Source organism: Panulirus ornatus, chromosome 23, assembly GCF_036320965.1.
Source record: "Panulirus ornatus isolate Po-2019 chromosome 23, ASM3632096v1, whole genome shotgun sequence".
In the NCBI taxonomy this organism is placed as follows: domain Eukaryota; kingdom Metazoa; phylum Arthropoda; class Malacostraca; order Decapoda; family Palinuridae; genus Panulirus; species Panulirus ornatus.
The window spans coordinates 21,157,093-21,173,394 of NC_092246.1; the positions used below are offsets into that span (position 1 = coordinate 21,157,093).

The 16,302-nt window shown below is 39.2% G+C and overlaps 1 protein-coding gene across 2 annotated transcripts in view; it reads right to left on the reverse strand.

The window, feature by feature from the left end:
- The window catches only part of HERC2 (E3 ubiquitin-protein ligase HERC2), a 278,100-nt gene that overhangs the window by 122,658 nt on the left and 139,140 nt on the right, over positions 1-16,302 (reverse strand). For both annotated transcript variants that reach the window (XM_071676734.1, XM_071676733.1), the window contains 8 exons: positions 15,166-15,310; positions 13,731-13,921; positions 13,479-13,608; positions 11,887-12,003; positions 5,863-5,993; positions 4,443-4,589; positions 2,901-2,981; positions 2,243-2,534 (listed from right to left, as the gene is read on the reverse strand). In XM_071676734.1, the coding sequence (XP_071532835.1) occupies positions 2,243-2,534; positions 2,901-2,981; positions 4,443-4,589; positions 5,863-5,993; positions 11,887-12,003; positions 13,479-13,608; positions 13,731-13,921; positions 15,166-15,310 (1,234 nt within the window). The remainder of the gene's footprint in view (positions 1-2,242; positions 2,535-2,900; positions 2,982-4,442; positions 4,590-5,862; positions 5,994-11,886; positions 12,004-13,478; positions 13,609-13,730; positions 13,922-15,165; positions 15,311-16,302) is intronic.

The window sequence follows — 16,302 nt, forward strand, 5'->3', positions numbered from 1 at the left end:
AGGCTGTTTGTTGTGTCTCTTCCTGACACTAATTCAATACAATGGGAATAGAAACTGTGTTTACAAAACACAATCAAAACTGACGTGAATTGAAGTGTATGGCTTGGATGGGGAGTGAAATGTTGAGAGATGTGAGATTAGATATCTGTGAGTGCTTCCTTGACAAAATGACAAACTGAAAGGAGATATCTATAACAGATGTCCATGAAAAAAAATGCAATCAGATCCTTACAAAGAACTATAAAAAGGTAATATATGACAATAGAGTTGATAGAGATGCTCTGTGGAAGGTATTAAGAATATATGGTGTGGGAGGCAAGTTGTTAGAAGCAGTGAAAAGTTTTTATCGAGGATGTAAGGCATGTGTACGTGTAGGAAGAGAGGAAAGTGATTGGTTCTCAGTGAATGTAGGTTTGCGGCAGGGGTGTGTGATGTCTCCATGGTTGTTTAATTTGTTTATGGATGGGGTTGTTAGGGAGGTGAATGCAAGAGTTTTGGAAAGAGGGGCAAGTATGAAGTCTGTTGTGGATGAGAGAGCTTGGGAAGTGAGTCAGTTGTTGTTCGCTGATGATACAGCGCTGGTGGCTGATTCATGTGAGAAACTGCAGAAGCTGGTGACTGAGTTTGGTAAAGTGTGTGAAAGAAGAAAGTTAAGAGTAAATGTGAATAAGAGCAAGGTTATTAGGTACAGTAGGGTTGAGGGTCAAGTCAATTGGGAGGTAAGTTTGAATGGAGAAAAACTGGAGGAAGTAAAGTGTTTTAGATATCTGGGAGTGGATCTGGCAGTGGATGGAACCATGGAAGCGGCAGTGAATCATAGGGTGGGGGAGGGGGCGAAAATCCTGGGAGCCTTGAAGAATGTGTGGAAGTCGAGAACATTATCTCGGAAAGCAAAAATGGGTATGTTTGAAGGAATAGTGGTTCCAACAATGTTGTATGGTTGCGAGGCATGGGCTATGGATAGAGTTGTGCGCAGGAAGGTGGATGTGCTGGAAATGAGATGTTTGAGGACAATGTGTGGTGTGAGGTGGTTTGATCGAGTAAGCAATGTAAGGGTAAGAGAGATGTCTGGAAATAAAAAGAGCGTGGTTGAGAGAGCAGAAGAGGATGTTTTGAAATGGTTTGGGCACATGGAGAGAATGAGTGAGGAAAGATTGACCAAGAGGATATATGTGTCGGAGGTGGAGGGAACGAGGAGAACTGGGAGACCAAATTGGAGGTGGAAAGATGGAGTGAAAAAGATTTTGAGCGATCGGGGCCCGAACATGCAGGAGGGTGAAAGGCGGGCAAGGAATAGAGTGAATTGGATCGATGTGGTATACCGGGGTTGACGTGCTGTCAGTGGATTGAATCAGGGCATGTGAAGCGTCTGGGGTAAACCATGGAAAGTTTTGTGGGGCCTGGATGTGGAAAGGGAGCTGTGGTTTCGGGCATTATTGCATGACAGCTGGAGACTGAGTGTGAACGAATGGGGCCTTTGTTATCTTTTCCTAGCGCTACCTTGCACACATGAGGGGGGAGGGGGATGGTATTCCATGTGTGGCGAGGTGGCGATGGGAATGAATAAAGGCAGACAGTGTGAATTGTGTGCATGGGTATATATGTATGTGTCTGTGTGTGTATATATATGTGTACATTGAGATGTATAGGTATGTATATTTGCGTGTGTGGACGTGTGTGTATATACATGTGCATGGGGGTGGGTTGGGCCATTTCTTTCGTCTGTTTCCTTGCGCTACCTCGCAAACGCGGGAGACAGCGACAGAGCAAAATAAATAACAATAAATATAGAATAAAAAAAAGACAAAGGTATTGCATAATTCTGCCAAGCCCATCCTAATGGAGTGAAATATGGTCGTCGAAAAGGGCAGACAGTTCTAAAATTCAGGATGTTGGAATGGGCTATCTCAGCGGTGTCAGTTGTGTTAAAAGATGAGATGGACTTACTAATAGTGAAATTTACTGCAGGTATGGGATCACAATGAACAAAGAAATGGAATGTATAACAGAGTGGGTTAGAGAGGTACCTTTATGTGACGAGCACTTGGAAAACTTAGATGATAATAAGAAAACACATAGGAGAGAGGCTGAAGGAAATATAAGTGAGGGCAATGTGTGAGAAAAAGTTCAGAAGAGAGCCCAAGGTGTGATGGGTCTATTTGGATATGGTAGTCTAGAGTTTACCCTCCCAAAGGATGGGAAATGAGGCATTGGAGATATAGATGTAAAATATGAATTTTACCTAGAGCTTTTATGGCGTGCTCCACACTCTTCCGTGAGAATCCCATTTCCATCAACTGACGAACTAAAGGAGAAGGAGATGTGGTTCTTGTTCTTCTCCCTCTAGTTGTATGTGATGGACGGATAGAGTGAGTCTGCGTCAGTTGATTATCATTCAATATCCCTGGGGAAGGGGGACCACCTAGTGAATGTTCACTAAGTGGTGTGGATACATCATCATTGGAGCAAGGAGTTGCTGGTGAAGGCTGTGATATCTCTTCAGTAAGACTTTCACAGAGAGCTAATGCAGCAGTCTGAAAGAATTTGTTTACCATTAAGCAAAGTTTCCCAAAATAAGCAAACACAAATAAATAAATAGTACTTATGAAAAAAGCAAAACATCAAAAATTAAAATTTTGGTAGCAAGCAAAAAGATATTACTGTATAGGATAGCTATTTCTTTTCTGAACAATTTACAGTAAAAAACAAAAACAAAAGAAATTGCAAGGAGCACTATAATCTGTTCTATTCAGTGTAAAAAACAAGGACTTTACATATCGTATATCAAATATTTTATGAAAGATAATCAAGTTTTAAAGAGTAAGATGCACAATGAAAATTGTATGAATAAGCTTTTCCAACAGTTCTGTACATGTACTAATTCAATCAAATGAATGTACCTCTAACTGCTCCCTGGTGTATGATGCCTTCACTGGTGATGGGGGTGTTGATGCTGTGATCAATCTTTGAATTAGAAGAATCTGAAAATTACGGTCAGATATTATCATAAGCTTTTATTATATCATTTATACCTGTTCACATCTTTCTAATGCCAAATTAGCTTTCTTCTGTATTCACTGCAGCAGAGTTAAGTTGAATCCTTGAGAAGAATCCTAAACCCCTATATTACAATCACACTTAACCACCCTCTGTCATCTTATTTGTTCTATAGTTTCTGTTTACCTTTCAATTTTCATCTAAAACCTCACATCTGTTTTACACAACCCAGCAAATGCACACTGCTTCACAAAATGCATACCCTAGAAATCATTGTTCTGCATATATTCAACTAATATCATATGCAATGCATTACTCAATATATCCATTAATTCAGTCCAACTCCTTTGCCCAAACTGTTGTCCATAATCACTGACAAACTTCAACTATTAAGCTTCTTTCCTCCTTGGAACCTTGCTTCTCAGTTCTCTGTAACTTTATCTATACTTCTACTTCAATTCAAGGCAAATCACATAACATAAATCTAAATGATTTAACTGAAAACTTTTTAGGCAATAAAGAATTAAGAAACATTAATCAATTAATGGGTATGTTTGAAGGCATAGTGGTTCCAACAATGTTATATGGTTGTGAGGCGTGGGCTATAGATAGAGTTGTGCGGAAGAGGGTGGATGTGTAGGAAATGGGATGTTTGAGGACAATATGTGATGTTGGGTGGTTTGATGGAGTAAGTAATGAAAGGGTAAGAGAGATGTGTGGTAATAAAAAGAGTGTGGTTTTGAGAACAGAAGAGGGTGTTTTGAAATGGTTTGGTCACATGGAGAGAATGAGTGAGGAAAGATGGACAAAGAGGATATATGTGTCAAAGGTGGAGGGAACAAGGAGAAGTGGGAGACCAAATTGGAGGTGGAAAGATGGAGTGAAAATGATTTTAAGCGATCGGGGCCTGAACATGCAGGAGGGTGAAAGGCATGCAAGGAATAGAGTGAATTGGAACGATGTGGTATACCGGGGTTGATGTGCTGTCAATGGATTGAACCAGGGCATGTGAAGCATCTGGGGTAAACCATGGAAAGTTTTGTGGGGCCTGGATGTGGAAAGGGAGCTGTGGTTTCGGTGCATTATACATGACAGCTAGAGACTGAGTGTGAACGAATGTGGCCTTTGCTGTCTTTTCCTAGCGCTACCTCGTGCACATGCAGGGGGGAGAGGGTTGTCATTTCATGTGCGGCGGGGTGGCGATGGGAATGTATAAAAGCAGCAAGTATGAATTATGTACATGTGTATATATGTATATGTCTGTGTATGTATATATTTGTATACACTGAAATGTATAAGTATGTATATGTGCATGTGTGGACGTGTATGTATATACATGTGTATGTGGGTGGGTTGGGCAATTCTTTCGTCTGTTTCCTTGCACTACCTCACCTAATGTGGGAGACAGCGACAAAGTATAACAAATAAAAATAATTCACACTGACCTCTAAACTCTGGCTGGCATCATCCACCATGGTATCTATGTTGCTAGTAGAGTTGCTGATATCAGTAGTGGGTTGTAGGAGGACCAGTCTCAAAAGAGACTGATGAGTCAAAAGAGCTCTGCAGGCATTCATCACCAACATGCGTAGCTTTAAAGAAGATAATGACATCTCATAATGGTCTGTTAAGCAATTGCTTCTTATTCCAACTAAACATACATCATTTCACAATACAAAAACTTTTAATGCTAATACACAACTGATAACATGACTTAATCAATTTGATCTCTAAAAAAATTAAGGAGAATATAATATACAATTCCAGAGCAACTGAACAAATAACTGGTCCTTGTCTAAATACTGTAACGTCTACTTATTAGGCTCTTTTACTGACTACAAAATTCATGACTTTTCCCACATGAGAACCAATAGCTTGATCATATTGCCACCAATTATGATACAGTCCTAATGTTCCTAGTTTATTTTCATTTGTACTAATAAGATATTTATGAAATGTTTATAGAATGAGCAAAAATAGTTTTTTAGGGAATATCAAGATGTAATATAATGCAACTGAGTACATCTGTGAAATATCATCAAAAGTGTAGTAATAACAATACATAGTAAACTAAAAACAGGAAGAACTCTCAAAAAATTAAAGGTTAATATATCACTATTTTGTCACTGTTGTGCTCTCTCATAGCCATCATACTACACTGTTAAACTTTGAAGCTTGCTTCAGAAAGTGTTTATCAAGAGATTTCATTATCTCATGAACAATCTCTCAAAGTTCAACCCTGGTTCTTAAGACAAATATTAATATGAAATAAAATCAACTAGAAATACCTGACCCATTATAAAACCCTTTCTTTTTCAACCAGGACCTCTAACTAGAATTATATCATAAGAATGTTATAATGAAAGGAAACAGAAATTCATGACTGAGAGGAATAAGGCATGCACAGAACATCTAAATGAGGAGGAGCAGGGTGGCTTCAGAAAAGAGGCAAGAGGAAGAAACTAGAATTATATCATAAGAATGTTATAATGACAAAACACAGGAACTCATGAATGAGAGGAATGAGGCATGCACAGAACATCTAAATGAGGAGGAGCAGAGTGGCTTCAGAAAAGAGGCAAGAGGAAGTGTGACAGTGTTTGTCTTTAATAATTTTTGTCAGATATATTTGTAGCAACCAAGCAGTGTATGTGGCACTCATGGATCTAAAGAAAATGCTTGATGGGGTGACAGAGAGGCCTTGTGGAAGGTGCTAGAAATATATGGGGTGAAATGGAAAATTAGAAAATGAAGTAGGGAGATTTTACCAAAGTGCTCAGTTATATGTGGTGAGCAGCAAAATATTCAATGTTCAACCTTTTCAAGATAAAACACAAAACAATTCTGATAATCTTTAGTGTTTACCTGTTGTATTCTAAGTAATGTTGGAGATAGACCTAGAGGGCTTGAAACATGAAAACTTCTCGAATAGTCCCCAGCTAAAGCCACAAGAGACACCCATACTTGCACACAAGCCGCTGTTACACTTAAGCGATCTGTAAAATAAAATCATATTAAAATGGGCTCATGTAAACCGGAGCCAGAAAAACTCTACTTAGGATGTAATTAATGCCTTAACCAAAAAAATAAAAGGACATTAAAAGAAAGTAGGGTACCTGGTCCAGTTTATTCCAAACAGCAGACCACTAGGGGAAGCTGAGTTAAACCTCTTATCATGCACTAACCGTAATCGGTTTTACTTGGAGTTATCTAGTCAGAAGGCAATTAGGTGGAATTCAGAAGGGTATTCATCAAGCATGATAGACCAAAGGAAGAAAGGAAAAAAGAGCAAATAATACAGACAGATGGTAAAAATGGAAAAAACCAAATGAATGAGGCATGAGGACAGATCACCAATGCCAACACTGAAGAAAGGTCAGGGATATTTGGTGGTGGTAATTTTAGGCTTATACACAAATGCTAATGGATCAGTGGCAAATGGCAGAGCAGGAATTTAAGGACTGAATAAGGGAAAATGCACCCAGTATTGTTGGAGTTGTAGAAACAAAACTTATAAGGAGAAAGATCTCACCTCTTCTGTCAAAAGGGATACATGAGAGTAATGAGAGAAAGAGATGGCAAAGGAGAAGGAAGATTAGCTCTCCTAATAATAGATAACCTGAAGTTATCTATCATATTATAATGAGAAGGATAACTATACATGCTGTAGCCTCAACACTAGTGAGATGGGATGGAGAGGAGGCTTTAGAATGCATTGAGATATCTAGAAAAGGCATTAACAGAATACTAAGGGGTCTTGACCTGTACAAGGCACATGGCATTATGCCTGTCATAAAATTTTCATTGTGTGGACAAGAAAAGGAACTGTTTACAAATTTTGCCTACAACAAAGCTATTAAGCATATGTACGTCTATATGCGTATATGTATATGGATTGAACCAGGGCATGTGAAGCACTTGGGGTAAACCATGGAAAGTTTTGTGGGGCTTGGATGTGGAAAGGGAGCTGTGGTTTTGGTGCATTATACAAGACAGCTAGAGACTGAGTGTGAACAAATGTGGCCTTTGTTGTCTTTCCTAGTGCTACCTCGCACGCATGTGGAGGGAGAGGGTTGTCATTTCATGTGTGGCGGGGTGGCGACGGGAATGAATAAAGGCAGCAAGTATGAATTAAGTACATGTGTATATATGTATATGTCTGTGCATGTATAAATATGTATATGTTGAAATGTGTAGGTATGTATATGTGCGTGTGTGGACGTGTATGTATATACCTGTGTATGTGGGTGGGTTGGGCCATTCTTTTGTCTGTTTCCTTACGCTACTTTGCTAATGCAGGAGACAGCGACAAAGTATAGTGAAATATATATATATATATATATATATATATATATATATATATATATATATATATATATATATATATACATATGCAATTGAGTGGGAGATGTATAAAAGAAAGAGACAGGAGGTCGAGAGAAAGGTGCAAGAGGTGAAAAAGAGGGCAAATGAGAGTTGGGGTGAGAGAGTATCATTAAATTTTAGGGAGAATAAAAAGATGTTCTGAAAGGAGGTAAATAAAGTGCGTAAGACAAGGGAGCAAATGGGAACTTCAGTGAAGGGCGCAAATGGGGAGGTGATAACAAGTAGTGGTGATGTGAGAAGGAGATGGAGTGAGTATTTTGAAGGTTTGTTGAATGTGTTTGATGATAGAGTGGCAGATATAGGGTGTTTTGGTTGAGGTGGTGTGCAAAGTGAGAGGGTTAGGGAAAATGATTTGGTAAACAGAGAAGAGGTAGTAAAAGCTTTGCGGAAGATGAAAGCCGGCAAGGCAGCAGGTTTGGATGGTATTGCAGTGGAATTTATTAAAAAAGGGGGTGACTGTATTATTGACTGGTAGGTAAGGTTATTTAATGTATGTATGACTAATGGTGAGGTGCCTGAGGATTGGCAGAATGCGTGCAAAGTGCCATTGTACAAAGGCAAAGGGGATAAGAGTGAGTGCTCAAATTACAGAGGTATAAGTTTGTTGAGTATTCCTGGTAAATTATATGGGAGGGTATTGATTGAGAGGGTGAAGGCATGTACAGAGCATCAGATTGGGGAAGAGCAGTGTGGTTTCAGAAGTGGTAGAGGATGTGTGGATCAGGTGTTTGCTTTGAAGAATGTATGTGAGAAATACTTAGAAAAGCAAATGGATTTGTATGTAGCATTTATGGATCTGGAGAAGGCATATGATAGAGTTGATAGAGATGCTCTGTGGAAGGTATTAAGAATATATGGTGTGGGAGGCAAGTTGTTAGAAGCAGTGAAAAGTTTTTATCGAGGATGTAAGGCATGTGTACGTGTAGGAAGAGAGGAAAGTGATTGGTTCTCAGTGAATGTAGGTTTGCGGCAGGGGTGTGTGATGTCTCCATGGTTGTTTAATTTGTTTATGGATGGGGTTGTTAGGGAGGTGAATGCAAGAGTTTTGGAAAGAGGGGCAAGTATGAAGTCTGTTGTGGATGAGAGAGCTTGGAAAGTGAGTCAGTTGTTGTTCGCTGATGATACAGCGCTGGTGGCTGATTCATGTGAGAAACTGCAGAAGCTGGTGACTGAGTTTGGTAAAGTGTGTGAAAGAAGAAAGTTAAGAGTAAATGTGAATAAGAGCAAGGTTATTAGGTACAGTAGGGTTGAGGGTCAAGTCAATTGGGAGGTAAGGTTGAATGGAGAAAAACTGGAGGAAGTAAAGTGTTTTAGATATCTGGGAGTGGATCTGGCAGCGGATGGAACCATGGAAGCGGAAGTGGATCATAGGGTGGGGGAGGGGGCGAAAATCCTGGGAGCCTTGAAGAATGTGTGGAAGTCGAGAACATTATCTCGGAAAGCAAAAATGGGTATGTTTGAAGGAATAGTGGTTCCAACAATGTTGTATGGTTGCGAGGTGTGGGCTATGGATAGAGCTGTGCGCAGGAGGGTGGATGTGCTGGAAATGAGATGTTTGAGGACAATGTGTGGTGTGAGGTGGTTTGATCGAGTAAGTAACGTAAGGGTAAGAGAGATGTGGGGAAATAAAAAGAGCGTGGTTGAGAGAGCAGAAGAGGGTGTTTTGAAATGGTTTGGGCACATGGAGAGAATGAGTGAGGAAAGATTGACCAAGAGGATATATGTGTCAGAGGTGGAGGGAATGAGGAGAAGTGGGAGACCAAATTGGAGGTGGAAAGATGGAGTGAAAAAGATTTTGTGTGATCGGGGCCTGAACATGCAGGAGGGTGAAAGGAGGGCAAGGAATAGAGTGAATATATATATATATATATATATATATATATATATATATATATATATATATATATATACATATATATATATTCTGCCAATCCTCAGGCACCTCACCATGAGTCATACATACATTAAATAACCTTACCAACCAGTCAATAATACAGTCACCCCCTTTTTTAATAAATTCCACTGCAATACCATCCAAACCTGCTGCCTTGCCGGCTTTCATCTTCCACAAAGCTTTTACTACCTCTTCTCTGTTTACCAAATCATTTTCCCTAACCCTCTCACTTTGCACACCACCTCGACCAAAACACCCTATATCTGCCACTCTATCATCAAACACATTCAACAAACCTTCAAAATACTCACTCCAATCTCCTTCTCACATCACCACTACTTGTTATCACCTCCCCATTTGCGCCCTTCACTGAAGTTCCCATTTGCTCCCTTGTCTTACGCACTTTATTTACCTCCTTCCAGAACATCTTTTTATTCTCCCTAAAATTTAATGATACTCTCTCACCCCAACTCTCATTTGCCCTCTTTTTCACCTCTTGCACCTTTCTCTTGACCTCCTGTCTCTTTCTTTTATACATCTCCCACTCAATTGCATTTTTTCCCTGCAAAAATTGTCCAAATGCCTCTCTCTTCTCTTTCACTAATAATCTTACTTCTTCATCCCACCACTCACTACCTTTTCTAATCAACCCACCTCCCACTCTTCTCATGCCACAAGCATCTTTTGCGCAATCCATCACAGCTTCCCTAAATACATCCCATTCCTCCCCCACTCCCCTTACTTCCATTGTTCTCACCTTTTTCCATTCTGTACTCAGTCTCTCCTGGTACTTCCTCACACATAGTGCCATTGTACAAAGGCAAAGGGGATAAGAGTGAGTGCTCAAATTACAGAGGTATAAGTTTGTTGAGTATTCCTGGTAAATTATATGGGAGGGTATTGATTGAGAGGGTGAAGGCATGTACAGAGCATCAGATTGGGGAAGAGCAGTGTGGTTTCAGAAGTGGTAGAGGATGTGTGGATCAGGTGTTTGCTGTGAAGAATGTATGTGAGAAATACTTAGAAAAGCAAATGGATTTGTATGTAGCATTTATGGATCTGGAGAAGGCATATGATAGAGTTGATAGAGATGCTCTGTGGAAGGTATTAAGAATATATGGTGTGGGAGGCAAGTTGTTAGAAGCAGTGAAAAGTTTTTATCGAGGATGTAAGGCATGTGTACGTGTAGGAAGAGAGGAAAGTGATTGGTTCTCAGTGAATGTAGGTTTGCGGCAGGGGTGTGTGATGTCTCCATGGTTGTTTAATTTGTTTATGGATGGGGTTGTTAGGGAGGTGAATGCAAGAGTTTTGGAAAGAGGGGCAAGTATGAAGTCTGTTGGGGATGAGAGAGCTTGGGAAGTGAGTCAGTTGTTGTTCGCTGATGATACAGCGCTGGTGGCTGATTCATGTGAGAAACTGCAGAAGCTGGTGACTGAGTTTGGTAAAGTGTGTGAAAGAAGAAAGTTAAGAGTAAATGTGAATAAGAGCAAGGTAATTAGGTACAGTAGGGATGAGGGTCAAGTCAATTGGGAGGTAAGTTTGAATGGAGCAAAACTGGAGGAAGTAAAGTGTTTTAGATATCTGGGAGTGGATCTGGCAGCGGATGGAACCATGGAAGCGGAAGTGGATCATAGGGTGGGGAAGGGGGCGAAAATCCTGGGAGCCTTGAAGAATGTGTGGAAGTCGAGAACATTATCTCGGAAAGCAAAAATGAGTATGTTTGAAGGAATAGTGGTTCCAACAATGTTGTATGGTTGCGAGGCGTGGGCTATGGATAGAGTTGTGCGCAGGAGGATGGATGTGCTGGAAATGAGATGTTTGAGGACAATGTGTGGTGTGAGGTGGTTTGATCGAGTAAGTAACATAAGGGTAAGAGAGATGTGTGGAAATAAAAAGAGCGTGGTTGAGAGAGCAGAAGAGGGTGTTTTGAAATGGTTCGGGCACATGGAGAGAATGAGTGAGGAAAGATTGACCAAGAGGATATATGTGTCGGAGGTGGAGGGAACGAGGAGAAGTGGGAGACCAAATTGGAGGTGGAAAGATGCAGTGAAAAAGATTTTTTTGTGATCGGGGCCTGAACATGCAGGAGGGTGAAAGGAGGGCAAGAAATAGAGTGAATTGGATCGATGTGGTATACCGGGGTTGATGTGCTGTCAGTGGATTGAATCAGGGCATGTGAAGCGACTGGGGTAAAACATGGAAAGCTGTGTAGGTATGTATATTTGCGTGTGTGGACGTATGTATATACATGTGTATGGGGGTGGGTTGGGCCATTTCTTTCGTCTGTTTCCTTGGGCTACCTCGCAAACGCGGGAAACAGTGGCAAAAAAAAAAAATATATATATATATATATATATATATATATATATATATATATATGAGTAGATACATCTTTCTTCATCTTTTTCATGGTGCTACCTCACAAACAAGGGAAACGGCAATCATGTACGGAAAAACAATCCATCCATAATTCTTTTAATTACAGAGCACATCATTTATAATTTCATTGTCATTTCAGCCTTTAAAATCTCCATATCTTTATACTGTGCATCTGAGCAAATTAATCAAAGTTTACTTTGTTATAAATTTCACTTCATCATTCAGCTTACCAATAGCAAACCGTTTGGTGGGTGATGTCACAACACACGATAAGCTAAGTCTGAGAAGACTTCCCGGCTCGTGAGGTTGAACATAAACTTTATGCTGACCAATTCGAGCAATGGTGCCTGTTGAGTAAAGGTAAAATCAATTATTTCCATATAATTGGTCATCTAAAGATGATACCACTCTTGAAAATTTTATGTATAAGTAAGAAGAGTAAGGAAATACAACTCAACTATATATTGATTTAGGGATAGCATAAAGTTGAAAATAACTTTGCAAAGTTCTGGTTTGTAAGGTATGCATGGTAAAATGGTGAATACAGATAATTCTTCATAATTTAAGCAGTTGTTTGTAACTAAAAAGTGAGAGAAATGTGTAAGTGCATTAGTGTTATGTAATTACACATGTGTTACAAATCAGTCATAATAAAAACAAATCAATCATGATAAAACAAAATCAAGACAAAAAGTTCCAATTTGAAACCTAAAAATAATCTATCCCCTATATGATACCAAACAATATCACAGAAGTGGTAACTGAAAGCACAAGGAACAAAACGCAACTGAAAGAAAGAAGAAAGAGAACCCTTGAAAGATGACACATAAAATTTACCAAGCCTAATAACTGAAAACTGTACCACTAAAGGTAAAATTCCTTAATGAATACAGTACAAAACAAATGACAACATTTTGCTTATGACAGAAACTTGGCTCAATAATAAAGAAAGAGCAGAGGCTAATCTAGAACAATATGAAATATTCAAAAGAGAAAGGATCAACATCACACAAAGTAGAGTAGCAATGTATGTATTATAAGCTTGAAGGAAAAGAGATAATGAAGATAAGCCAGAATACATGTTGAGCTAACTATAGAGAGTACAATATCCCAACTAAAAACATTATAAACATATTAACATACACACCAATGAAAACTAACGACAGAAATTCTAGCAAAAGTTTAATAGATACTGAAAGGTTTAAAAAGATCCAAACTGACACTAACATGGTCTGGTGACTTTTACTTCAAACAGATGTACAAGAGAGAAGAATATTGATAAAGACACAAATCCACATTAAAGAATAGCAGATCAGCAGATGAATTCTGATAAGCAGTCATTGTTCACATCAAGTGTAAAGGACTCTGCCTGCTTTAAACAAATGTTCACTGACTGAATAAAAAGTCTGTCACCTAGATATGATGTACTGACTCCACTTAAGAAGCTGAGTTTTCCAAATCTTACTTGTCTAAGCAGTTTTCTGTCAAGCACATAAAGTAAGGTGTTAGAACACTGCAGAAGTGAATAATATCTATCTATCAAAACACTGTGGTCACCTGGAATGTGTCACAATTGAGAATAATGAAGATCCATGATAACAAAATTGTTGGTACCTGGGTGAAGGCAGCAGAGAAGGTGTGGGAAGAGGATATTTTACTTAATGTCCAAGATTAATATGAAACACTTCTTTAAAGCAAAAATCTACATGATTTTATGCATTAGTGTCCTTCAAGCCTTTATGTAACTGATCCATCTCAAATAAATATATATGGAATCTTATCATGAAATGAAATACCAGGAGAACCAAAGCCAGAAACTTACCTAATGTTCCATCATCTAAAACGACATCACCTCCAAGTCTGGGACGACTATCAACACCACCAATAATAGCCAATGATGCTGCTATGCCTGTAGCTTGCCCAACTAAGCTCCCTGGTCGACAGTCATCAAACTGGAAATTGGGAAAGTATTGATTCATATAGAAAAAAACGAAAGAGGATACTTTCATTATGCATTACACAAAGCTGAAGACCATTTAAAACATTCAAATTTCATACATAGTACTGTACCTACCTTGAATTGGAACTGAGAAAGATCAGATAATAACTGAGCCACTAAACCAAGCCGATCAATGATTGCATCATTAATAACACTGTTCCACACTGGAAGAGCATGAAGAGTCCGCACTAAGGATACTACGGCTTCTACAACAGTACTTGAGTGGGTTGCTGTTATGGCTACACAAGTTCCTCGAGCCTTCTTGCCTATGAAATAAAACAAAGTTAACTAAGAGATAAACATATATTTCATTAACAAGAGCCATATTAATTCATTCCTTGGAAAAGGGAAGAGAGAATACCATTTAAGCAGTTCCTTCATGTCAAAAGGGGATAAATAAGAGGGGTTGAACACATACCAAAACACCAATTTTGCTTTATCCTTGCACACCTGTCACTCTCATGAATGATCAATCCGAAGTGCTTTAAACCCTCTTCCACTCCATCCCTTCATCTCTTTTTGGTTCTTCCCTCTCTCTCTCCACTTCTACCACATAGATCCTTGTTGCCAGCCTTTAACTCACTCTTTCCATTCCCATATGTCCAAACCATTTCAGCACACCTGGGTCAGCTCTCTCAATCAGACTACACTTCCTATTACACTTCACCAAAACATAATCAACCCGCCTCATTTAATTTCCACCATATCCGCCTTCTTTAATTCATTTGCATCCAGGGCCCAAGACTCAGCAGTAGAAAAAACAACAGCTAATATTTGTCTCCACAAACATACAGTTGTCTTTCTGTTAACATGTTACCCCATAGCTTTCTTAAGTGATGCCATCAGTTTTGTGAGAGACTAATAGCTTTACTTCAACAAAAAAGGTTTGAAAACAAACAAACTTGCCTCTCAATCACACAGATAAGGGGTGTTGGTGGACCTGAGTTATCAATGACCAGTGCCCAGGTGGCTATTAGCTTTCCAGATGCAAGTTCACTTTGTTTGTTGGATAATTTGCCTTCACTTCATAATGCTTCTGAGGAAAGTGAAAAACTTGCTCACAGAAGACCTGTGTTGGGCAGTGCTCACTCCCTTAAAAATAGTTGGGCTTTTGTTTTTTAGAGTCCTAGTGCTTTCATTAAACAAGAATGATAAGTGTAAATCCTTCCTGCCTCCAAACAGAACTCCCGACAACATTTGGTATTCACAGAGAATATCGTTTTTTCAAAATGAATTTATCACCAGGTCTTTCATTTTCTTTGAAACCAGCTGCCTTTTCCATCTTTGTGAGATAGTTCCAGGAGCAGACAATCAACATCCTCATATGCCCTGCTATCAGAGATTTCATGCTGTCAGAAATTATGTACTAAAACCAGAGTCTACCATCCACAACCTACACTCTTAACCTACTTGAAGGTTTACCTTGACCATTTTATGTAAAAGTGATACAAAAAATTCAGAATGTATTACCGTAATGAAACAAATGCCAGTTAAGAAACCAAATACATACTTGTTGCACTAATAGCTGGGTCATTTGCACAGGTGAGAATTGTGTTCCCCAACAATGAAAAGATACGGTCTAGCAACACCTGTCTCTCCTCAAGGTCATCAATACGGTGTGGCAAGACAGAAGTCAGGAGTCGTAAAGACAGAATCTGTAATTAGGAAAAACTTTAAAATCTAAACATTACCATCTGGACATATCTCAAACATTCATATTAAGGCATAAATGTTCACTATTAACAAGTCCCTCCCAATAAAAAAAGGACATAAATAGTGCAAGCATTCCCATGGCACTCTTCCATCCTTCTAAGATCTATTATATAATGCTCAAAACTCTGCACATCCTTCAGTATTTTCTTCTTTTCAATACATTCCTGAACCAAAGCCAAGTTATCACATTAATGCATTAACTTGTAAAATAGCTTATAAATTCACAGGCTGCCCATAGTCAAGCATATAGGGTTGAATCCTGGTTGTGGCAGTTCATCTGCAGTCAACCCAACTGTTTATCTACCCCAATCCACTTGGCCCCTTTCTCTGTTCTTTTGGAAAAATAAAAGAGGAGGGAAGGATTTCCAGCCCCTGCTCCCATCCCTTTTATTCTTCTATGATATGCAGGGCATACATGGGTAGTACTCTTTCTCACCTGTCCCCTGGGCAGCAAGTATGGTTATGTACATGTGTATATATGTATATGTCTGTGTAGGTATATGTATGCATACATTGAAATGTGTATGTATGCATATATGCAAGTGTGGGTGTTTATGTATATACAGGTGTATGTGGGTGGGTTGAGCCATTCCTCATCTGTTTCCTTGTGCAGTTGAGTATGACAAAAAAAGGGGAGGGAGAAGGTGGGGCTGGAAATCCTCCCCTCCCATTTTTAATTTTCCAAAAGAAGGAACAGTGAAGGGGGCAAAGTGAGGATGTTTCCTCTAAGGCTCAGTCCTCTGTTCTTATTCGTAACACTACCTTGCTAATACGGGAAATGGTAAATAGGTATGAAAATAAATATATATAAATATCATTATTATCATTATTTTGCTTTGTCGCTGTCTCCCACGTTTGCGAGGTAGCGCAAGGAAACAGACGAAAGAAATGGCCCAACCCATCCCCATACACATGTATATACATACACGTCCAC